General features: G+C 50.5%; 1 protein-coding gene and 1 long non-coding RNA gene across 2 annotated transcripts in view; one reads left to right on the forward strand and one right to left on the reverse strand.

Annotated features, from left to right (window-relative positions):
* The window catches only part of LOC145505804 (uncharacterized), a 119,490-nt gene that overhangs the window by 24,316 nt on the left and 70,256 nt on the right, over positions 1 to 24,918 (reverse strand). The window contains exons 23-30 of the mRNA XM_081488713.1: positions 24,696 to 24,917; positions 22,248 to 22,397; positions 19,298 to 19,521; positions 17,294 to 17,525; positions 10,846 to 11,067; positions 8,398 to 8,547; positions 5,448 to 5,671; positions 3,444 to 3,675 (exon numbers count right to left, since the gene is read on the reverse strand). Of these exons, the coding sequence (XP_081344839.1) occupies positions 3,444 to 3,675; positions 5,448 to 5,671; positions 8,398 to 8,547; positions 10,846 to 11,067; positions 17,294 to 17,525; positions 19,298 to 19,521; positions 22,248 to 22,397; positions 24,696 to 24,917 (1,656 nt within the window). The remainder of the gene's footprint in view (positions 1 to 3,443; positions 3,676 to 5,447; positions 5,672 to 8,397; positions 8,548 to 10,845; positions 11,068 to 17,293; positions 17,526 to 19,297; positions 19,522 to 22,247; positions 22,398 to 24,695; position 24,918) is intronic.
* Positions 12,062 to 18,090, forward strand: LOC145507098 (uncharacterized). Its single transcript, XR_014054565.1, has 2 exons — positions 12,062 to 12,636; positions 15,015 to 18,090. It is a non-coding gene; the product is annotated as an uncharacterized LOC145507098 (long non-coding RNA).

The raw sequence follows: 24,918 nt of genomic DNA on the forward strand, positions 1-24,918 counted from the left end.
TGACGGAGCTACTCTGCTGTGCCCGGCAGAAGGGTTCCTGGGCACTGAGCTGCCTGAACCGGAGCGCGGCTGCCCAAGTCCTGTGGGAAGGCCCCAGGAGTGCTCCATCAGCGGGCTGGGAGCAGGAGAGGGACAAGGAAGGCCAGCCCTCGGGCCACTGGACTCCAACAACAGGGGCTCATCCAAGTGACCCGAGGGGAGAGGCAGCGAGCTCCCTCCTGAGGCTCCCTCCATCAGGGTTGCTGTGATGGACAGGAGGGCCTCTGGAGGAAAGCGGGATGGACGGCACCACGGTTAAGTGTCCAGGCTCTGATCAGACCAGTCTGCACCGCACCGCTGGGTATGCGAGCCTGGGCACGGTGCCCGGCCTCTCTAAGCCTCAGTGTCCATATCTGCTGAATGGGGATAACAGCAGCCTGGACCTCACCTGGGTGTCTGCGGGATTAGATGACGGGCTCAGAAAGCACTGGACACGGTGCCTGGCACACAGAGTCTCCTGCACACTGCTACCCACCGTCATTAAATTGGCTTCCCCCAAATCTAATATCTATGGCTCTGATTCAGTCATTTCTTTTAAGAAAACACTACGTGGAAATTCCATGGTGGTCCAGAGGTGAGGACTTGGCACTTTCACTTTCACACCGGTCTGATCCCTGGTTGGGGAACTAACATCCCATTAGCTGTGCAGTATGGCCAAAAAAATAAGTAAAGAAAATTTTAAAAATAATAAATACTACTATGTCTATTATAAATAAGCATGAGATGATTAGAAGGCAAACAAGTGGGAGAAAGGCAAACTGTTACAATTGTCCCAACCAATGACCTATTTCCAACAGAACCATCAGTTCAGTTCAGTTCAGTTCAGTTCCGTTCCGTTCAGTCGCTCAGTCGTGTCTGACTCTTTGCGACCCCATGAATTGTAGCACGCCAGGCCTCCCTGTCCATCACTAACTCCCGGAGTCCACCCAAACCCATGTCCATCGAGTCAGTGATGCCATCCAGCCATCTCATCCTCTATTGTCCCCTTCTCCTCCTGCCCCCAATCCTACCCAGCATTAGGGTCTTTTCCAATGAGTCAACTCTTCGCGTGAGGTGGCCAAAGTACTGGAGTTTCAGCTTCAAAATCAGTCCTTCCAATGAACACCCAGGATTGATCTCCTTTAGGATGGATTGATTGCATCATCAGCATATTTTAAGTGGTGGGCGAGTTTCATTACTTCTATTAAAATGTCAATCATCCACCAGTACGTAACCACATAGTGTTCATTCACTAACACGATAAGGACTCTAATACTTCACAGAGAAACAAAGGCATGCTAAATTACTAAATAGTTTACCTTTCGACGATGCTTCCTTAACTCACTAGACTGATAGATGCATGCAAAGAAATGAAGAGAAACCAGATTTATTGCGACTTTGAAGCTAAAAATTCAAGAATCAATATAGGCAAAGACAGTAAAGCAAAAATGACGGCAAACATATAAGTGAGATGTAGATTTAGAGAACATGTAACTGGAAACAGAACAATTTGTTGGACCACATTAGTTAAATAAGCTATTCAAGATTTACTAGAGAAACACTATACATTATTCCTCAGGAAGATACAATTCTATTACAACATCATGATTTGTTAAAGCACAGCACTGTGTACAACAAAGGGCCTTAACAGTTGTCTGTTCTCAGCCAAACCTCTCTATAAGTTAGTTTCTCTTAATAAAAAAAACATGTTATACTTTAAAATAGTAATTTAACTGACGAGGAAGTTGCCGTAATACCTATTTTAACACTGAACAGATCTAACCACCTGTTGGACATTAATGTAAAATCGTTACCTAGAATTTGATTCCAAACTTCTGAAAATAAATTCATTAAAGCAGGTACCCTATGAAAATATGTAAGAATGAAAGCTAGCGTAACAGCAGGTGGAGTCTTCACATTTTATGAACCATAGAAGATACTTTGTAAAAGAGTCTCGTAGAGACATTAAGCATGCAAAAGCTGATGAGATTTACAGTCTCAAATACAAGCACCAACACAGAAAGGATGTTGTGTCAAAAGTCCATTAATTCTACACATAAGAGGATCATTTCTTCAGGTAAGCATAATCTCAGTTATGAATTACACAGGTTCTGTAGTGTATCATCCATCTACATTATGCTTGTAACTGCACAGTGATAACAATAATTCAAACTTAGTGCTATGGGGGAAAAACACCATTTAATGAGACATGAAGACAAAGCAGAAACCCGACTAAGGGGACACACGCTGTGGACCCCAGACTGCTATGACCAGAGCAAGTGGGAGGACGGGGGAGGGGAGATGGATGGGTAAACTACAGCCTCGGGGGGGTGCGGTTGTGGGAAGCTGGGGTCTGGATTGATGACAACGAAGCAGACAACAGGATGAGACAGGAAATCAAAACCAACGATGAAAGCAGACACACCGTCAGAGAACTCCAGCAACAAGAAAAAATATACAGAACTGTTCTTTTACAAATACTCGGAAAGAAATCAAGCATGAAACCACAGAGAAATCGTCAAAGAATACACACTATCAACTAATTGGCCAGTGATGCATATTATAAAACCAATGTGTCAAAAGACCACAAAATAGACCAGTTATCACTTCACATGCTGCTAAAATGATTCACAGTTAATTTAATTATATGCTGACTAACAATGCAGCTAACATGAAATGGGTGGTAACAAAAAAAGTGATAATACAAGTGCAGTTACAAAGCAGAGTGTTGTAGACATGATTTCACAGGGTAAACAGCAATGCGCTCAGGAAACCTAAGCTAAACATGGAAGAAAGCAGGAACATGCGCTTCAGAGCTGCACACTCTGTCACCAAAAGCCCTAGGTCGTCATCCCATTTTTAGACTCAGAAGAGTGAGGAAGCCCAACTTCTTCCCTGGGGCCCTGGGGCACCAGGCTTTTAACCTGGTTTCACACCCAGAGCTGGCCTGAGCGTGCAGCCAGGTCCAGCAGCAAGCAGACCAGTTTAGATTCTTGGTTTTGTTCCCACCACATGGCCTGCAGCCTGCAGCCAGGTATCCCCAATGAAAAATGTGCTGCGTGGGTCTCACACGCCAGGAGAGCTGCCTATGGTTACTTTCACAAGGCTGTCTACTCGGTGACAACAGCAACTTCCCTGCACCTGCTGTGTCCAGCACAGGCCGGGCCCAACGTTACAGAGGCAGGCCCTGGCTGAGTTCATGATGACGTGCTAAGCCGGTGGTCCAAATATCAAGACTAATTTGTTGCTGTGCGAGTATGGAATGATTAAAGACTAGGCAGTTTTTAAAAATCTTAGACCTCTAAGCGTAGCAAATGTACCTGAGTTTCTTCTGGGTAAAAACAGAAAAAACAAAAAACAAACAAACAAAAAAGAAAGCCAGTGTGCTGGGGGAGGGACGTGGCAGGGAGGAGGCAGACACATACCAGAGTCTTGATGTCCCGCTGGTCTACTTTCCGCGCCGAGCTGTGCCGCCTCCTTGGGGGCTTGGCGCGCCCACTGCTGGGCGGGCAGGAGCTGGCGAGCGAGGAGGCGGGACACAGGTTGAGGGAGCTCGAGGATTTACAACAACGAAGGTTGCCTAAGCTCCCCTTGCCCACCCTGCTCTCAGTATCCTCGGCCCGCTGCTCCGTGTTCTCCTTCTCTTCTTCGATCAACCTAAAATAGAATAAAACCCATCACCTGCCTTTGTCAGCAGAGGAACGTGTCTGGACAACAAATGTGGGCTTGCATTCTGTGTCACGATTAGCATATTCCAGGAACAGTTGCTCAATTAACATCTCAGCAAAAAGGTTCAACTTTCCCTCTTTTCAATATTCTCAAACTTAGAATAACTTATCCTTGAGTCTTACAAAGTGGCCCCTGATCATTCTCGTTTGATTTGACTGGTTTACTCTAACATTCTGACGGGGCCTGGGTGGCGCCTCTCTCCCTGTGAGGAGATAACCTGAAGTTGACAACCTTTACCTTCCCTGCTCTCAGGGCAGAGATGCACGGCAGTGCCTCAAGTCTATTCCGCTGGGAATCAGGAACTCTGTACAATCAAAACAGTGAGCCACGAACAAGCTGGAGTTTCTAAACACAAGTCTCTAGACCAGATGAAGTGCTGAATTGATTTTTTTATTTTTTAGGTTGTCTATGTACAAATGCATCACTTGATGAAGTTCTCCACCAGCTTTGTGTGAGTTTCTGGACTCATGTCAATGTGCTGCATTAACCTAGAATTCACAGTTACTGCTCTTCTCCCCTAATGTCTCGCGGATGATGTTATATAGCAGTTTAAATATTCGATTATGCATATAACATGATTTTCAAAATAAAATACAAGATTCTCGCAGGTCGTCACCTCTCCAGTTTCACTTCTCCTTATACACCCTGAAAGTTTTTCACTGTTGATAACAAGTTGATGGAAAGAATTTACCATTTACCTCAAGTCAACATGTTACCTAAGGAAAAATCACTTTTACCTGACAACATGCTGTAAAAATAAACATATTAATATGTAACCGTTCCGTATTTCCTGGGGGAGGGGGAAAGACAATCTTTCTGAGCTGTCTGTGCTCAAACACGGCCCACAAAGCAGTCTGTCTCAGCGTCAAACGTGCAGGCGGCACCACCTGCGTTTGCTGGTTGTGCCCTTCACCCCTGCCTTTCCCCCGGGCCCCCCGCACTCGGCTGACAGGAACGGGCACCTCGGCCTGGGCTGACGTGACAAGAACAGTCTGAGCAGCAGCTCTGCCAGGTCCTGTGCAGGGTCACCGGCCTGTGGCCACTCTGAACGTGGACAAGGGACAGGAGGCAGAGCTGTGCGGGTGCGGCACCAGGCTGGCCTCGGGGCCCCCAGCCACCTGGCCGCACCCAGACCCAAGGCCCCTGCTCGCCATGAGGCGGGCCTTTGGATTCTATCCCGTTTGTAAACTGTTATAACAGCCCAGACGGTGTCTACAGAAAACATCTCACAGACACTGATGAGTTGAGAAGAACTCAAACACATGTCCTTGGACCACTGTCGTACAACAAGCCAATCTTCACACTGTATTAAGTTCAAAAGGAAAATGCAGATCTGAGGGGGAATTTGCCACCCCAAAACCCCAGCTTTTCTGTTTCAGGTGGCTTTTCACCAGAATGTGGGAGGCTCCGAGGGACACACGAGGGCGAACCTTCAGTGCTGGAGGGTGCACGGGCCGCAGGGGACACTGTCACGGCACCTCACCCACCTTGGGGCTCAGAGCTGGTGGGGGGACACCCCACAACGCCCCCCACAGCCCTGGCTGACTGAGCTCTATAATCAAGGGCAATCTCAGAACTGAAAATTCTTGAAGCAGACTTGAAGTCAGTTTCCTTACTATGGAACACTCAGCCTTCTCTAAGGAGAAGACAGCTCCTCAGAGAAGCCGAGTTTCTGGGGAGCTCGGCTCGGGCTCACCCACCGGATCTCTTCGTTGATGGTGTCCAGCTGCTCCTGAAGCATCACAGTCAGAGTCTCGGCATCGCCCTGCCCGCTGGGCGACAGCAGAGCGGCCGAGCTGAAGAGGGTGGCCCTGTCGCCCCCGCCGTCAGACAAGTCTGCGTCACTCTCGAACGCCTGGGCCACGTTGGCCGGCACGCTGGCTTGCTGCGCGCGCTCCCAGTCCTTTTCCTTCAGGGTCTGCACCTGGGCACGAGAGGACCACGTCTCGTCAGCGACATTCAGGGCAGCTCAAGTCTATCAGGAACTGAACACAAGTTTACATGGAAGCCCCAACTGTGGATAAACGGGCCATGCTTATGAGACACTGCCATCTCTTAAGCGAGCAGTACTGAAGAAACAGGCAGGAGGAGAATCCACTTCCTAGATGGCCTGGTGACATTCAGGTCTTAGCGTGGATGGGAGGCAATCCTATGAGGTTATTCACAAGGGTGGGCCGATGGAGTCAGAGACAAAGTCCGAAAATTACAACAATACATCTGTGCCTCCATCAGCCAGGCTGAAGGAAAATAAGAAAAAGAAATCCTTCAGCTCCGCAGCCTCTGGGTCCACCTCAGCGGTCACCACTTGTGTTACTCACCGAGGAGCGCCATCCTCGCAGGTCCCCAGCCCTCCGTTTTCCAGGCTGGTCTGAACACGCACAGACAGGCGCAAGCAGGGCCAGCAGGGCTGGGAGGGCCAGCCCCCCGCGGGGCTCCTCCCGGGGCGCAGGCCCGCGGGCTGTTCTGGGGGACGGCCCCTCACACCGCAAGGCGGCTCTGTCACCAGAGACGTGCGGGAGAGGGCCTGCTGGGCTCCGAGCCGCCCTCCAGCTCTCACACCTCACACCCTTCTCTCTGGCACATCTCCCCCCGGCCCACTCTCACCCAGGTCCTGCCTTCTTTCCCAGACGTGACCTCAAAGCAGCCGAGGGGCAGCCTCGAGGTGCTGGCTTGCTGGCTCCCTGTCCCCCGTGGCCAGCGCCCTCGCCCCTGTCTTCGTCACGACCCCTCCCCAGGGCTGGGCCACCCCCTGCACTGGCTCCAGGACCACCTGCCATCATTCCTGCTCCTCTCCAGCGAACCAGCTGCATATGGCTTCACCCCCATCAGCTCAGCCAGCACGTCCTCTCCCTTCTCTCACCTTAAAATCGCACAAAGGGAACCAGCAGATTCCTCCTCCAGGGCTCCCTGCAGCGCCCACTGAGGGTCTCTGAGAGCTCCCTGGGAGAGGCCTCTACTGTCCCCCTCCCCGCCCAGTCTCCAGCTCTCTGCAAGCAGGCGGTGTGCCCCGCTCGCAGGGCAGCTCCCAGGGAGCTCTGAGGAACCCATGTTACCAAGCCCCCTCCTCTCCTTGCCCTCCCCCCACCCCAAGCATGTCTCTCCCTGGGCACCAGGCCCCGCCCTCCCTGGGGTTACTAGTCAGTCCCTTGCGCCCCTTCTCAACCTTGGAATGCGAGGCACCCCACAGCTCTACCCTTGCACCCCCTATCTCTCCACGGGCACCTGCCTGGTGACTTTACCTTGTCTGTGCCTTTAAACACCATCTGTATGCCCACGACCCAAGTCCACCTTGAGCTGAGTGAGGCCTCTCCTGGATCCAGGCCGGAACACTCAGCTGCTGACCTCACAGGTCCCCTGGACACCCCATGGGCTCATCCACCTCAACAGGGCTGAGGCCCGTCTCTTAGCTCCCTGCCCTGACAGCCCTCCTCAGCTCAGGAAACAGGCTCTGGCCTCGAGCTGCTCAGGCCTGAGCCCGGGGTCCTCCCTGATGCGGCCCTCTCTCTCCCTTATCTCCGCTTGTTGACACGACCCTTGATCTATCTCCGAGTGGCTACTTCTCTTCCGGCCTCCGGGTCTCTGTTCCAGGTCACCCTCCTGGTGTCACCTCGCTGGCCACCCTGTTCACACACGATCGTCCCCCCTCCTCTTAGACAACTCGGGCACTCTGGTCTCCTTCCCCTGCTCATTACTGTCCGACAGGCTGCGTGGGTTTAAAAACGGGTCCACAAATTCTTCCATCCTCCTCCCTTCAAGAGGCAGAGGGGGCAACTCCTGCTCAGCCCCTGAGCGAGGCAGGACTTCGCAGCTCACTCTCGCAAACAGAACTGAAGGTGTGCGGCTTCCGAGACCGGGGCGCGAAAGGCCCCGGGCTACATCCCGCGCTCTCGCTCTCAGAGGGTGTTCTGAGGAAAGCCAGGCCATGAAGAGGTCCACACGGCAGGGACCTGGGCCTGTCCCCACCAGCCAGGTGAGTCTGAAAGCCTGCCATCCAGCCCTGGGGGGCCTTCCCATGTTTGCGTCCTCAGGAGGCCCTGAACCAGGCCCACCTGCTGCAAAGCACAGAAACTGGACTGTGACCTGCTCACTGGGAAGTCACTAAGCTTTGCAGTGATTTGTTACATGGCAGTGGATAAAGAACGCACACGGTTTTTAATTCACTGCTGGAGTCCTAGTTCTGACGATGTCTGGCCCAAACTAGCTGCTCACTGAACATGGCAGCTCAAAACACAGACATGTATGAAAAATTACATGCCATAAATGAGGCGAAAATACAAAGGTACTTAAACTTCCAATGAGAATTCTTCTCACTATAAAATGATGGGTATGTGTATCCATTTACTCGCAGGATGATTTCAATCAAAACGGTGCTAATTAGTACTGTGCTGGGCCTCACAGTAGGCCACAAGTTATCAAAATTGGTTCTTTTAAGAAAAAAAAGCATGCCTTAAAAGGAAACTCGTAGCCAGAAAAAGGAAAATGGGAAGACATAAAGCGATCTATCAACGCTTTGTTCCAAAACCATTTCAGGACCACAGTGTGAGGGGGCAGGTGCCTTACAACGTGGGAGTCACATGAAAAGGTGTTTACCTTCCTTCCTCAGGAATTCACCACTATAAAAGTCAGACACAGTTCAGTAAAAGCCGTTACCTGTCGATGCATAGAATCCTTATCTGCGATTTCATTTTCAAGTTTATCATTGAGGTCGTCGTGCACAGAGGTGGCTTCGCGCTGGGCGGCAAGGTAGCATCTCTCAAGGGTAGTGATTCGCACCTCCACGTCCGTGTTCTGGACCATGGCCTACACCGGGCATTGCAGAGTAGAAAAGGTAAGTCATTATCATGGAACATTCCGATACACGTACGCGTAAAAAAGTTGGACTAAATCCTAAGTTTCAACTCAAAAATAAAGTTAGCGTCCTCAAAATTAAAGTCCTAGACACGGCAGTTTCCTCGGACGTGAGCAAAAACGTGCCTACTTAAAATGTCACATTTGCCACGATTGGCACCCATATGTCTGTATTAACGTTCTGTCTGGCCACTCGGTTTCCCAAGCTTCTCTTCAACATAATCAACCCAAACAGCAAAGAGTATACTAAACTACCCTGTTATTGCATGAATTCCAGGAGGAATGGTATCTGGCATGAAGTCACGACCTCTGTCTGCTACACCACACAGGCGGACTGGATCCACAAGAGGGAGGGACCTTCGACAGATCCAACAGGGACCTCTGAGGCTCGTTTCCTCGGGTAAAAGTCGGAAAACTCTCATGCAATTTCCTCAGAATTCAAGTAATAGTAATGAGTGGAAACAGAAGTCAAAGTTTAACACAACTGGAAGCAGCCTTCTCAAGCCTAATTCTTCTAAAGCAGACTTACACCACATGTATGAAAGGGTCAAACCAGGACCAGAACTTGCTGCTGGTGCAACTCCCGTCCGCCAGGTCAAAATCCACTGCAGGTCCCTCCGTAGTCGACTACTAAGTAACCAATGTGGGCAAAGGCCTGACATTAAAAGTGAAAGGTCTCAAGGCCGCTTTTCCCAGAATTCTCTACATATTGAACTCTGCCACCTAATCTCCTCCTGTTGCCAAAGAGTAGTGGGAAAAGGTTATACAAGCGTGCAAATATTCTGTTTTGAGTTCTCACCTTGAGCTCTCACAGAGAATTACTCACACCAAGCTACTAAACAAGGACACCTGCTGTAGCACATGTCGGAGGGGTTCTGTCTGAGACGGTCTCACGGGGGAGGGGTGGGGCAGGGTGGGCGCTGTCTGCCTGCCTACAAAGGAGAGGTGAGGCTCACAGGAGGAGGCCCGAACCCTCAGCACTCTTCTCTTTTCACAATGACCGTTAGGCAGTTTCTCATCAATCATGACAGCCGCAGACACGACCACCAGAAACATCATGACTCTACATGGTTACACAGCACGGGCCTGAGGCTCTGAGGGTGAGCAAACGCCACTCGACCTGTCTGACCGCCGGTATCAATGTCACACATCCCCTCAAGGAGCAGAACCTCAGAAAACTAGAGAAGACGGCCAGGCAAGCTGCCTCAGCAGGGGCCACACAGCGGGCTCCCATCTCTCCGAGAGAACGGGCTCCACAGACGTCACCAGACTCGCCTGAGTGAACCCGAAGGAAATTTCAGCATCATCAGGTATACATTCGACAGGCAGGTGGGGGGGATGAACTGGGAGACTGGGGTTGACGTATGTACACTACTGAGACTATGCGTAAAGTCAACAACGAGTAAGGACCTACTCTACAGCACAGGGCAGTCTACTCAGGGCTCTGTGGTGAAGTAAATGGGTAGGAAATCTAAAAAGAGGGATATATGTAGACACACACACACGTATATATATATATATATATATATATATATATATATAAATATAAATATAAATATAAATATAAATATATATATATATATGACGGATTCACTTTGCTGTACAGCAGACATTGACACAGCAGTGTAAAGCAACTGCTAACTGCTAAGTCGCTTCGGTCGTGTCCGACTCTGTGCGACCCCACAGACGGTAGCCCACCAGGCTCCCCTGTCCCTGGGATTCTCCAGGCAAGAATACTGGAGTGGGTTGCCATTTCCTTCTCCAGTGTATCAAAGGGAAAAGTGAAAGTGAAGTCGCTCAGTTGTGTCCGACTCTTAGCGACCCCATGGACTGTAGCCTACCAGGCTCCTCCATCCATGGGATTTTCCAGGCAAGAGTACTGGAGTGGGGTACCATTGCCTTCTCCAAGAAAAAGGAAAGCAACTAGACTCCAATAAATGAATGAATGGATGAATGAATTTTTCAAAGAGGAACACACTGGGCACCCTAGAACTTGTAGAAATGAGGAGTCCACACCCAGGGTGAGCACAGCGCTAGGGATGCCCTCGTGTTGCTCCACTGCCAATGGACCGCCTGGACCAGGCCTCTTCTACCCCAGAGATCTCGACGCAGAGGCGGGGAGGCCGCCAGTCGCGGTCTCGCCAGCGCTCTGTGCTCCTACTCACGCAGCCATCCCAAAGCTCAGATCAGCCGGAGAACAAGGGACCCACATTCCACCTCAGGACAACAGACACGTCCGCTGTCACTCACTTCGCGGACATCCCGCTGTGGTTGTCTGTTCGCTTCCTCGGACGCGAGGAGCTCCTTCCTGGCCGTGTCCGGGTCCTCCTCCGGCTCTCTCACGTAGGCAGAGAGGTTTGCCAGGCACTCCTTCGACTGGCTCTGCTCCCCTGACTGCCTCTCGATGACCTCCTGGAGCTCGATCACCTTAGCCAGGTCTTCCTCGTGGCTTGGGGAGCCGTCGGAGGATCTCTAAGGGGGAAAGGAAGCCTTAGACAGACAGCCTTGTTTTGGGAGGGAGGGAACACAGCATTTCCGGGCAATCGGTGAGGTCAAAACTTTCTTCTGCACTCTGGGAGCTCACACGACCCTCACGGCCACTCAGATCTACATGGTGCATTGCTGACAGGTCCCAACAGCCCCGCACAGACTGGATGGTAAGGCGAGAACCAGACAGAGAGCGAGACCGAGGACTTGCCTTTCCATTGGTGCTTGGCATGTTTACTTGCTCGGGATTTACATCAAGCACCCCGTCCGTTAGTAGCTTTCCCCAGTTATTCTGCTCTTTAAGAATCATCTGCTAAACGTGAAGTCCACCGGACTTTAGGAAGCATCACTACGAACAAAGCTAGTGGAGCTGATGGAATTCCAGCTGAGCTATCTCAAATCCTGAAAGATGATGCTGTGAAAGTGCTATATTCAATATGCCAGCAAATATGGAAAACTCAGCGGTGGCCACAGGACTGGAAATGGTCAGTTTTCATCCCAATCCCAAAGAAAGGCAATGCCAAAGAATGCTCAAACTACCGCACAATGGCACTCATCTCACGTGCTAGTAAAGTAATGCTTAAAATTCTCTAAGCCAGGCTTCAGCGATAGGTGAACCGTGAACTTCCAGATGTTCAAGCTGATTTTAGAAAAGGCAGAGGAACCAGAGATCAAATTGCCAATATCTGCTGGATCATCGAAAAAGCAAGAGAGTTCCCGAAAAACATCGATTTCTGCTTTATGGACTATGCCAAACAAAGCCTTTGACTGTGTGGATCACAATCAACTGTGGAAAATTCTGAGAGAGATGGGAATACCAGACCATCTGACCTGTCTCTTGGGAAACCTGTACGCAGGTCAGGAAGCAACAGTTAGAACTGGACATGGAACAACAGACTGGTTCCAAATAGGAAAAGGAGGACGTCAAGGCTGTGTGTCCTTGTCACCCTGCTTATTTAACTTAGACGCAGGGTACATCATGAGAGACGCTGGGCTGGAAGAAACACAAGCTGGAATCGAGACTGCCGGGAGAAACATCAATAACCTCAGATATGCAGATGACACCACCCTTACGGCAGAAAGTGGAAAAGAACTAAAGAGCCTCTTGATGAAAGTGAAAGAGGAGAGTGAAAAAGTTGGCTTAAAGCTCAACGTTCAGAAAACTAAGATCATGGCATCAGGTCCCATCACCTCATGGGAAATAGATGGGGAAACTGTGGAAACAGTGTCAGACTTTATGTTTGGGGGCTCCAAAATCACTGCTGATGGTGACTGCAGCCACGAAACTGAAAGACGCTTACGCCTTGGAAGGAAGGTTTTGGCCAACTTAGATGGCATATTTAAAAGCAGAGACACTACTTTGCCAACAAAAGTCCGTCTAGTCAAGGCTATGGTTTTTCCAGTGGTCGTGTATGGATGTGAGAGTCGGACGGTGAAGAAAGCTGAGCGCCACAGAACTGATGCCTTTGAACTGTGGTGTGGGAGAAGACTCTTGAGAGTCCCTTGGAGTGCAAGGAGATCCGAACAGTCCATCCTAAAGGGGATCAATCCTGGGTGTTCATTGGAAGGACTGATGTTGAAGCTGAAACTCCAACACTTTGGCCACCTCATGCGAAGAGCTGACTCATTGGAAAAGACCCTAATGCTGGGAAGGATTGAGGGCAGGAGGAGAAGGGGACGACAGAGGATGAGATGGCTGGATGGCATCACTGACTCGATGGACATGGGTTTGGGTGGACTCCGGGAGCTGGTGACGGACAGGGAGGCCTGGCGTGCTGCGATTCATGGGGTTGCAAAGATTCGGACACGACTGAGCGACTGAACTCAACTGAAGTCTTCACTAAGAGATACTCTTCTATCAATCTCGAGGGGAGGGAGATGGGAGGGAGGTTCAAAAGGGAGGGGATATATGTGTACCTATGCCTGATTTTTCCTGCGATTTGACAGACAAGAACAAAATTCTGTAAAGCAATTATCCTTCAATTAAAAAATAAGCTAATTGAAAAAAAAAAAAAAGATCTCTCCTGGACGCCCAGCTTTTCCGCTGGTCCTGGGTCTGAGGACAGGAAACAGTGGTGGCAACAGTGTGGGGAACAGATAAACCCCTTCAGGGTCCAGACAGGTCTCACTTATACATGTGGGCGTGTGGTTCAGCCAGGGGAGGTTTTAGGAAGCATGCATGGAAAGTATTTTTATAAACAATGAGTGCGTCGTTTTAACCAACTAACCTGTGGCTTTGTAATGGGATTCTGTAAAGAATACTGATCCACTGCAGCTCCACAGGAGCTTGGTGACAACAAAGTGACTTACTGCAAAATACAGCTGAACTCGTTTAACAGCAGCTGGATAAACTGTGCACTCTCCCCTGATCTCTAACAACTACCCTCAGACAACAGAAGGCTACAAAAGCTAGAAATTATCCACATGGAACTGAAGAGGGATCAATCTCAAATTCAAGTTAAAAGAAGCATTTATAAAAATCAGAAAACAACAAAGAACAGAGCAGGGAAGTGACACACCTGGGCTGACTAGGACTGAATGCAGACAAACACCTGCCTCAAAGTCAGGGACCACGGCCAGGCCCTTCCCCCGGGCCTTGTCCTGAGAAAGGCCTCTGGGTCCCCAGCCTGGCACCCTCCGCCAGGATGGGAGCCCGCCCCACGGGTGCCCACGTGAGTCGGATGGGCAGTACCGTGTCCTCATTTAACAGGAGGGCAAAGCAGGCCACAAAGCGGGCAAGCGGCACACCCAGGTCACCAACCTCAGGGTGACGGAGCTACTCTGCTGTGCCCGGCAGAAGGGTTCCTGGGCACTGAGCTGCCTGAACCGGAGCGCGGCTGCCCAAGTCCTGTGGGAAGGCCCCAGGAGTGCTCCATCAGCGGGCTGGGAGCAGGAGAGGGACAAGGAAGGCCAGCCCTCGGGCCACTGGACTCCAACAACAGGGGCTCATCCAAGTGACCCGAGGGGAGAGGCAGCGAGCTCCCTCCTGAGGCTCCCTCCATCAGGGTTGCTGTGATGGACAGGAGGGCCTCTGGAGGAAAGCGGGATGGACGGCACCACGGTTAAGTGTCCAGGCTCTGATCAGACCAGTCTGCACCGCACCGCTGGGTATGCGAGCCTGGGCACGGTGCCCGGCCTCTCTAAGCCTCAGTGTCCATATCTGCTGAATGGGGATAACAGCAGCCTGGACCTCACCTGGGTGTCTGCGGGATTAGATGACGGGCTCAGAAAGCACTGGACACGGTGCCTGGCACACAGAGTCTCCTGCACACTGCTACCCACCGTCATTAAATTGGCTTCCCCCAAATCTAATATCTATGGCTCTGATTCAGTCATTTCTTTTAAGAAAACACTACGTGGAAATTCCATGGTGGTCCAGAGGTGAGGACTTGGCACTTTCACTTTCACACCGGTCTGATCCCTGGTTGGGGAACTAACATCCCATTAGCTGTGCAGTATGGCCAAAAAAATAAGTAAAGAAAATTTTAAAAATAATAAATACTACTATGTCTATTATAAATAAGCATGAGATGATTAGAAGGCAAACAAGTGGGAGAAAGGCAAACTGTTACAATTGTCCCAACCAATGACCTATTTCCAACAGAACCATCAGTTCAGTTCAGTTCAGTTCAGTTCCGTTCCGTTCAGTCGCTCAGTCGTGTCTGACTCTTTGCGACCCCATGAATTGTAGCACGCCAGGCCTCCCTGTCCATCACTAACTCCCGGAGTCCACCCAAACCCATGTCCATCGAGTCAGTGATGCCATCCAGCCATCTCATCCTCTATTGTCCCCTTCTCCTCCTGCCCCCAATCCTACCCAGCATTAGGGTCTTTTCCAATGAGTCAACTCTTCGCGTGAGGTGGCCAAAGTACTGGAGTTTCAGCTTCAAAATCAGTCCTTCCAATGAACACCCAGGATTGATCTCCTTTAGGATGGATTGATTGCATCATCAGCATATTTTAAGTGGTGGGCGAGTTTCATTACTTCTATTAAAATGTCAATCATCCACCAGTACGTAACCACATAGTGTTCATTCACTAACACGATAAGGACTCTAATACTTCACAGAGAAACAAAGGCATGCTAAATTACTAAATAGTTTACCTTTCGACGATGCTTCCTTAACTCACTAGACTGATAGATGCATGCAAAGAAATGAAGAGAAACCAGATTTATTGCGACTTTGAAGCTAAAAATTCAAGAATCAATATAGGCAAAGACAGTAAAGCAAAAATGACGGCAAACATATAAGTGAGATGTAGATTTAGAGAACATGTAACTGGAAACAGAACAATTTGTTGGACCACATTAGTTAAATAAGCTATTCAAGATTTACTAGAGAAACACTATACATTATTCCTCAGGAAGATACAATTCTATTACAACATCATGATTTGTTAAAGCACAGCACTGTGTACAACAAAGGGCCTTAACAGTTGTCTGTTCTCAGCCAAACCTCTCTATAAGTTAGTTTCTCTTAATAAAAAAAACATGTTATACTTTAAAATAGTAATTTAACTGACGAGGAAGTTGCCGTAATACCTATTTTAACACTGAACAGATCTAACCACCTGTTGGACATTAATGTAAAATCGTTACCTAGAATTTGATTTCAAACTTCTGAAAATAAATTCATTAAAGCAGGTACCCTATGAAAATATGTAAGAATGAAAGCTAGCGTAACAGCAGGTGGAGTCTTCACATTTTATGAACCATAGAAGATACTTTGTAAAAGAGTCTCGTAGAGACATTAAGCATGCAAAAGCTGATGAGATTTACAGTCTCAAATACAAGCACCAACACAGAAAGGATGTTGTGTCAAAAGTCCATTAATTCTACACATAAGAGGATCATTTCTTCAGGTAAGCATAATCTCAGTTATGAATTACACAGGTTCTGTAGTGTATCATCCATCTACATTATGCTTGTAACTGCACAGTGATAACAATAATTCAAACTTAGTGCTATGGGGGAAAAACACCATTTAATGAGACATGAAGACAAAGCAGAAACCCGACTAAGGGGACACACGCTGTGGACCCCAGACTGCTATGACCAGAGCAAGTGGGAGGACGGGGGAGGGGAGATGGATGGGTAAACTACAGCCTCGGGGGGGTGCGGTTGTGGGAAGCTGGGGTCTGGATTGATGACAACGAAGCAGACAACAGGATGAGACAGGAAATCAAAACCAACGATGAAAGCAGACACACCGTCAGAGAACTCCAGCAACAAGAAAAAATATACAGAACTGTTCTTTTACAAATACTCGGAAAGAAATCAAGCATGAAACCACAGAGAAATCGTCAAAGAATACACACTATCAACTAATTGGCCAGTGATGCATATTATAAAACCAATGTGTCAAAAGACCACAAAATAGACCAGTTATCACTTCACATGCTGCTAAAATGATTCACAGTTAATTTAATTATATGCTGACTAACAATGCAGCTAACATGAAATGGGTGGTAACAAAAAAAGTGATAATACAAGTGCAGTTACAAAGCAGAGTGTTGTAGACATGATTTCACAGGGTAAACAGCAATGCGCTCAGGAAACCTAAGCTAAACATGGAAGAAAGCAGGAACATGCGCTTCAGAGCTGCACACTCTGTCACCAAAAGCCCTAGGTCGTCATCCCATTTTTAGACTCAGAAGAGTGAGGAAGCCCAACTTCTTCCCTGGGGCCCTGGGGCACCAGGCTTTTAACCTGGTTTCACACCCAGAGCTGGCCTGAGCGTGCAGCCAGGTCCAGCAGCAAGCAGACCAGTTTAGATTCTTGGTTTTGTTCCCACCGCATGGCCTGCAGCCTGCAGCCAGGTATCCCCAATGAAAAATGTGCTGCGTGGGTCTCACACGCCAGGAGAGCTGCCTATGGTTACTTTCACAAGGCTGTCTACTCGGTGACAACAGCAACTTCCCTGCACCTGCTGTGTCCAGCACAGGCCGGGCCCAACGTTACAGAGGCAGGCCCTGGCTGAGTTCATGATGACGTGCTAAGCCGGTGGTCCAAATATCAAGACTAATTTGTTGCTGTGCGAGTATGGAATGATTAAAGACTAGGCAGTTTTTAAAAATCTTAGACCTCTAAGCGTAGCAAATGTACCTGAGTTTCTTCTGGGTAAAAACAGAAAAAACAAAAAACAAACAAACAAAAAAGAAAGCCAGTGTGCTGGGGGAGGGACGTGGCAGGGAGGAGGCAGACACATACCAGAGTCTTGATGTCCCGCTGGTCTACTTTCCGCGCCGAGCTGTGCCGCCTCCTTGGGGGCTTGGCGCGCCCACTGCTGGGCGGGCAGGAGCTGGCGAGCGAGGAGGCGGGACACAGGTTGAGGGAGCTCGAGGATTTACAACAACGAAGGTTGCCTAAGCTCCCCTTGCCCACCCTGCTCTCAGTATCCTCGGCCCGCTGCTCCGTGTTCTCCTTCTCTTCTTCGATCAACCTAAAATAGAATAAAACCCGTCACCTGCCTTTGTCAGCAGAGGAACGTGTCTGGACAACAAATGTGGGCTTGCATTCTGTGTCACGATTAGCATATTCCAGGAACAGTTGCTCAATTAACATCTCAGCAAAAAGGTTCAACTTTCCCTCTTTTCAATATTCTCAAACTTAGAATAACTTATCCTTGAGTCTTACAAAGTGGCCCCTGATCATTCTCGTTTGATTTGACTGGTTTACTCTAACATTCTGACGGGGCCTGGGTGGCGCCTCTCTCCCTGTGAGGAGATAACCTGAAGTTGACAACCTTTACCTTCCCTGCTCTCAGGGCAGAGATGCACGGCAGTGCCTCAAGTCTATTCCGCTGGGAATCAGGAACTCTGTACAATCAAAACAGTGAGCCACGAACAAGCTGGAGTTTCTAAACACAAGTCTCTAGACCAGATGAAGTGCTGAATTGATTTTTTTATTTTTTAGGTTGTCTATGTACAAATGCATCACTTGATGAAGTTCTCCACCAGCTTTGTGTGAGTTTCTGGACTCATGTCAATGTGCTGCATTAACCTAGAATTCACAGTTACTGCTCTTCTCCCCTAATGTCTCGCGGATGATGTTATATAGCAGTTTAAATATTCGATTATGCATATAACATGATTTTCAAAATAAAATACAAGATTCTCGCAGGTCGTCACCTCTCCAGTTTCACTTCTCCTTATACACCCTGAAAGTTTTTCACTGTTGATAACAAGTTGATGGAAAGAATTTACCATTTACCTCAAGTCAACATGTTACCTAAGGAAAAATCACTTTTACCTGACAACATGCTGTAAAAATAAACATATTAATATGTAACCGTTCCGTATTTCCTGGGGGAGGGGGAAAGACAATCTTTCTGAGCTGTCTGTGCTCAAACACGGCCCACAAAGCAGTCTGTCTCAGCGTCAAACGTGCAGGCGGCACCACCTGCGTTTGCTGGTTGTGCCCTTCACCCCTGCCTTTCCCCCGGGCCCCCCGCACTCGGCTGACAGGAACGGGCACCTCGGCCTGGGCTGACGTGACAAGAACAGTCTGAGCAGCAGCTCTGCCAGGTCCTGTGCAGGGTCACCGGCCTGTGGCCACTCTGAACGTGGACAAGGGACAGGAGGCAGAGCTGTGCGGGTGCGGCACCAGGCTGGCCTCGGGGCCCCCAGCCACCTGGCCGCACCCAGACCCAAGGCCCCTGCTCGCCATGAGGCGGGCCTTTGGATTCTATCCCGTTTGTAAACTGTTATAACAGCCCAGACGGTGTCTACAGAAAACATCTCACAGACACTGATGAGTTGAGAAGAACTCAAACACATGTCCTTGGACCACTGTCGTACAACAAGCCAATCTTCACACTGTATTAAGTTCAAAAGGAAAATGCAGATCTGAGGGGGAATTTGCCACCCCAAAACCCCAGCTTTTCTGTTTCAGGTGGCTTTTCACCAGAATGTGGGAGGCTCCGAGGGACACACGAGGGCGAACCTTCAGTGCTGGAGGGTGCACGGGCCGCAGGGGACACTGTCACGGCACCTCACCCACCTTGGGGCTCAGAGCTGGTGGGGGGACACCCCACAACGCCCCCCACAGCCCTGGCTGACTGAGCTCTATAATCAAGGGCAATCTCAGAACTGAAAATTCTTGAAGCAGACTTGAAGTCAGTTTCCTTACTATGGAACACTCAGCCTTCTCTAAGGAGAAGACAGCTCCTCAGAGAAGCCGAGTTTCTGGGGAGCTCGGCTCGGGCTCACCCACCGGATCTCTTCGTTGATGGTGTCCAGCTGCTCCTGAAGCATCACAGTCAGAGTCTCGGCATCGCCCTGCCCGCTGGGCGACAGCAGAGCGGCCGAGCTGAAGAGGGTGGCCCTGTCGCCCCCGCCGTCAGACAAGTCTGCGTCACTCTCGAACGCCTGGGCCACGTTGGCCGGCACGCTGGCTTGCTGCGCGCGCTCCCAGTCCTTTTCCTTCAGGGTCTGCACCTGGGCACGAGAGGACCACGTCTCGTCAGCGACATTCAGGGCAGCTCAAGTCTATCAGGAACTGAACACAAGTTTACATGGAAGCCCCAACTGTGGATAAACGGGCCATGCTTATGAGACACTGCCATCTCTTAAGCGAGCAGTACTGAAGAAACAGGCAGGAGGAGAATCCACTTCCTAGATGGCCTGGTGACATTCAGGTCTTAGCGTGGATGGGAGGCAATCCTATGAGGTTATTCACAAGGGTGGGCCGATGGAGTCAGAGACAAAGTCCGAAAATTACAACAATACATCTGTGCCTCCATCAGCCAGGCTGAAGGAAAATAAGAAAAAGAAATCCTTCAGCTCCGCAGCCTCTGGGTCCACCTCAGCGGTCACCACTTGTGTTACTCACCGAGGAGCGCCATCCTCGCAGGTCCCCAGCCCTCCGTTTTCCAGGCTGGTCTGAACACGCACAGACAGGCGCAAGCAGGGCCAGCAGGGCTGGGAGGGCCAGCCCCCCGCGGGGCTCCTCCCGGGGCGCAGGCCCGCGGGCTGTTCTGGGGGACGGCCCCTCACACCGCAAGGCGGCTCTGTCACCAGAGACGTGCGGGAGAGGGCCTGCTGGGCTCCGAGCCGCCCTCCAGCTCTCACACCTCACACCCTTCTCTCTGGCACATCTCCCCCCGGCCCACTCTCACCCAGGTCCTGCCTTCTTTCCCAGACGTGACCTCAAAGCAGCCGAGGGGCAGCCTCGAGGTGCTGGCTTGCTGGCTCCCTGTCCCCCGTGGCCAGCGCCCTCGCCCCTGTCTTCGTCACGACCCCTCCCCAGGGCTGGGCCACCCCCTGCACTGGCTCCAGGACCACCTGCCATCATTCCTGCTCCTCTCCAGCGAACCAGCTGCATATGGCTTCACCCCCATCAGCTCAGCCAGCACGTCCTCTCCCTTCTCTCACCTTAAAATCGCACAAAGGGAACCAGCAGATTCCTCCTCCAGGGCTCCCTGCAGCGCCCACTGAGGGTCTCTGAGAGCTCCCTGGGAGAGGCCTCTACTGTCCCCCTCCCCGCCCAGTCTCCAGCTCTCTGCAAGCAGGCGGTGTGCCCCGCTCGCAGGGCAGCTCCCAGGGAGCTCTGAGGAACCCATGTTACCAAGCCCCCTCCTCTCCTTGCCCTCCCCCCACCCCAAGCATGTCTCTCCCTGGGCACCAGGCCCCGCCCTCCCTGGGGTTACTAGTCAGTCCCTTGCGCCCCTTCTCAACCTTGGAATGCGAGGCACCCCACAGCTCTACCCTTGCACCCCCTATCTCTCCACGGGCACCTGCCTGGTGACTTTACCTTGTCTGTGCCTTTAAACACCATCTGTATGCCCACGACCCAAGTCCACCTTGAGCTGAGTGAGGCCTCTCCTGGATCCAGGCCGGAACACTCAGCTGCTGACCTCACAGGTCCCCTGGACACCCCATGGGCTCATCCACCTCAACAGGGCTGAGGCCCGTCTCTTAGCTCCCTGCCCTGACAGCCCTCCTCAGCTCAGGAAACAGGCTCTGGCCTCGAGCTGCTCAGGCCTGAGCCCGGGGTCCTCCCTGATGCGGCCCTCTCTCTCCCTTATCTCCGCTTGTTGACACGACCCTTGATCTATCTCCGAGTGGCTACTTCTCTTCCGGCCTCCGGGTCTCTGTTCCAGGTCACCCTCCTGGTGTCACCTCGCTGGCCACCCTGTTCACACACGATCGTCCCCCCTCCTCTTAGACAACTCGGGCACTCTGGTCTCCTTCCCCTGCTCATTACTGTCCGACAGGCTGCGTGGGTTTAAAAACGGGTCCACAAATTCTTCCATCCTCCTCCCTTCAAGAGGCAGAGGGGGCAACTCCTGCTCAGCCCCTGAGCGAGGCAGGACTTCGCAGCTCACTCTCGCAAACAGAACTGAAGGTGTGCGGCTTCCGAGACCGGGGCGCGAAAGGCCCCGGGCTACATCCCGCGCTCTCGCTCTCAGAGGGTGTTCTGAGGAAAGCCAGGCCATGAAGAGGTCCACACGGCAGGGACCTGGGCCTGTCCCCACCAGCCAGGTGAGTCTGAAAGCCTGCCATCCAGCCCTGGGGGGCCTTCCCATGTTTGCGTCCTCAGGAGGCCCTGAACCAGGCCCACCTGCTGCAAAGCACAGAAACTGGACTGTGACCTGCTCACTGGGAAGTCACTAAGCTTTGCAGTGATTTGTTACATGGCAGTGGATAAAGAACGCACACGGTTTTTAATTCACTGCTGGAGTCCTAGTTCTGACGATGTCTGGCCCAAACTAGCTGCTCACTGAACATGGCAGCTCAAAACACAGACATGTATGAAAAATTACATGCCATAAATGAGGCGAAAATACAAAGGTACTTAAACTTCCAATGAGAATTCTTCTCACTATAAAATGATGGGTATGTGTATCCATTTACTCGCAGGATGATTTCAATCAAAACGGTGCTAATTAGTACTGTGCTGGGCCTCACAGTAGGCCACAAGTTATCAAAATTGGTTCTTTTAAGAAAAAAAAGCATGCCTTAAAAGGAAACTCGTAGCCAGAAAAAGGAAAATGGGAAGACATAAAGCGATCTATCAACGCTTTGTTCCAAAACCATTTCAGGACCACAGTGTGAGGGGGCAGGTGCCTTACAACGTGGGAGTCACATGAAAAGGTGTTTACCTTCCTTCCTCAGGAATTCACCACTATAAAAGTCAGACACAGTTCAGTAAAAGCCGTTACCTGTCGATGCATAGAATCCTTATCTGCGATTTCATTTTCAAGTTTATCATTGAGGTCGTCGTGCACAGAGGTGGCTTCGCGCTGGGCGGCAAGGTAGCATCTCTCAAGGGTAGTGATTCGCACCTCCACGTCCGTGTTCTGGACCATGGCCTACACCGGGCATTGCAGAGTAGAAAAGGTAAGTCATTATCATGGAACATTCCGATACACGTACGCGTGAAAAAGTTGGACTAAATCCTAAGTTTCAACTCAAAAATAAAGTTAGCGTCCTCAAAATTAAAGTCCTAGACACGGCAGTTTCCTCGGACGTGAGCAAAAACGTGCCTACTTAAAATGTCACATTTGCCACGATTGGCACCCATATGTCTGTATTAACGTTCTGTCTGGCCACTCGGTTTCCCAAGCTTCTCTTCAACATAATCAACCCAAACAGCAAAGAGTATACTAAACTACCCTGTTATTGCATGAATTCCAGGAGGAATGGTATCTGGCATGAAGTCACGACCTCTGTCTGCTACACCACACAGGCGGACTGGATCCACAAGAGGGAGGGACCTTCGACAGATCCAACAGGGACCTCTGAGGCTCGTTTCCTCGGGTAAAAGTCGGAAAACTCTCATGCAATTTCCTCAGAATTCAAGTAATAGTAATGAGTGGAAACAGAAGTCAAAGTTTAACACAACTGGAAGCAGCCTTCTCAAGCCTAATTCTTCTAAAGCAGACTTACACCACATGTATGAAAGGGTCAAACCAGGACCAGAACTTGCTGCTGGTGCAACTCCCGTCCGCCAGGTCAAAATCCACTGCAGGTCCCTCCGTAGTCGACTACTAAGTAACCAATGTGGGCAAAGGCCTGACATTAAAAGTGAAAGGTCTCAAGGCCGCTTTTCCCAGAATTCTCTACATATTGAACTCTGCCACCTAATCTCCTCCTGTTGCCAAAGAGTAGTGGGAAAAGGTTATACAAGCGTGCAAATATTCTGTTTTGAGTTCTCACCTTGAGCTCTCACAGAGAATTACTCACACCAAGCTACTAAACAAGGACACCTGCTGTAGCACATGTCGGAGGGGTTCTGTCTGAGACGGTCTCACGGGGGAGGGGTGGGGCAGGGTGGGCGCTGTCTGCCTGCCTACAAAGGAGAGGTGAGGCTCACAGGAGGAGGCCCGAACCCTCAGCACTCTTCTCTTTTCACAATGACCGTTAGGCAGTTTCTCATCAATCATGACAGCCGCAGACACGACCACCAGAAACATCATGACTCTACATGGTTACACAGCACGGGCCTGAGGCTCTGAGGGTGAGCAAACGCCACTCGACCTGTCTGACCGCCGGTATCAATGTCACACATCCCCTCAAGGAGCAGAACCTCAGAAAACTAGAGAAGACGGCCAGGCAAGCTGCCTCAGCAGGGGCCACACAGCGGGCTCCCATCTCTCCGAGAGAACGGGCTCCACAGACGTCACCAGACTCGCCTGAGTGAACCCGAAGGAAATTTCAGCATCATCAGGTATACATTCGACAGGCAGGTGGGGGGGATGAACTGGGAGACTGGGGTTGACGTATGTACACTACTGAGACTATGCGTAAAGTCAACAACGAGTAAGGACCTACTCTACAGCACAGGGCAGTCTACTCAGGGCTCTGTGGTGAAGTAAATGGGTAGGAAATCTAAAAAGAGGGATATATGTAGACACACACACACGTATATATATATATATATATATATATATATATATATAAATATAAATATAAATATAAATATAAATATATATATATATATGACGGATTCACTTTGCTGTACAGCAGACATTGACACAGCAGTGTAAAGCAACTGCTAACTGCTAAGTCGCTTCGGTCGTGTCCGACTCTGTGCGACCCCACAGACGGTAGCCCACCAGGCTCCCCTGTCCCTGGGATTCTCCAGGCAAGAATACTGGAGTGGGTTGCCATTTCCTTCTCCAGTGTATCAAAGGGAAAAGTGAAAGTGAAGTCGCTCAGTTGTGTCCGACTCTTAGCGACCCCATGGACTGTAGCCTACCAGGCTCCTCCATCCATGGGATTTTCCAGGCAAGAGTACTGGAGTGGGGTACCATTGCCTTCTCCAAGAAAAAGGAAAGCAACTAGACTCCAATAAATGAATGAATGGATGAATGAATTTTTCAAAGAGGAACACACTGGGCACCCTAGAACTTGTAGAAATGAGGAGTCCACACCCAGGGTGAGCACAGCGCTAGGGATGCCCTCGTGTTGCTCCACTGCCAATGGACCGCCTGGACCAGGCCTCTTCTACCCCAGAGATCTCGACGCAGAGGCGGGGAGGCCGCCAGTCGCGGTCTCGCCAGCGCTCTGTGCTCCTACTCACGCAGCCATCCCAAAGCTCAGATCAGCCGGAGAACAAGGGACCCACATTCCACCTCAGGACAACAGACACGTCCGCTGTCACTCACTTCGCGGACATCCCGCTGTGGTTGTCTGTTCGCTTCCTCGGACGCGAGGAGCTCCTTCCTGGCCGTGTCCGGGTCCTCCTCCGGCTCTCTCACGTAGGCAGAGAGGTTTGCCAGGCACTCCTTCGACTGGCTCTGCTCCCCTGACTGCCTCTCGATGACCTCCTGGAGCTCGATCACCTTAGCCAGGTCTTCCTCGTGGCTTGGGGAGCCGTCGGAGGATCTC

This window comes from Giraffa tippelskirchi, chromosome 1, assembly GCF_054371585.1.
Source record: "Giraffa tippelskirchi isolate mGirTip1 chromosome 1, T2T-mGirTip1v1.2.pri, whole genome shotgun sequence".
NCBI classification, from domain to species: Eukaryota; Metazoa; Chordata; class Mammalia; order Artiodactyla; family Giraffidae; genus Giraffa; species Giraffa tippelskirchi.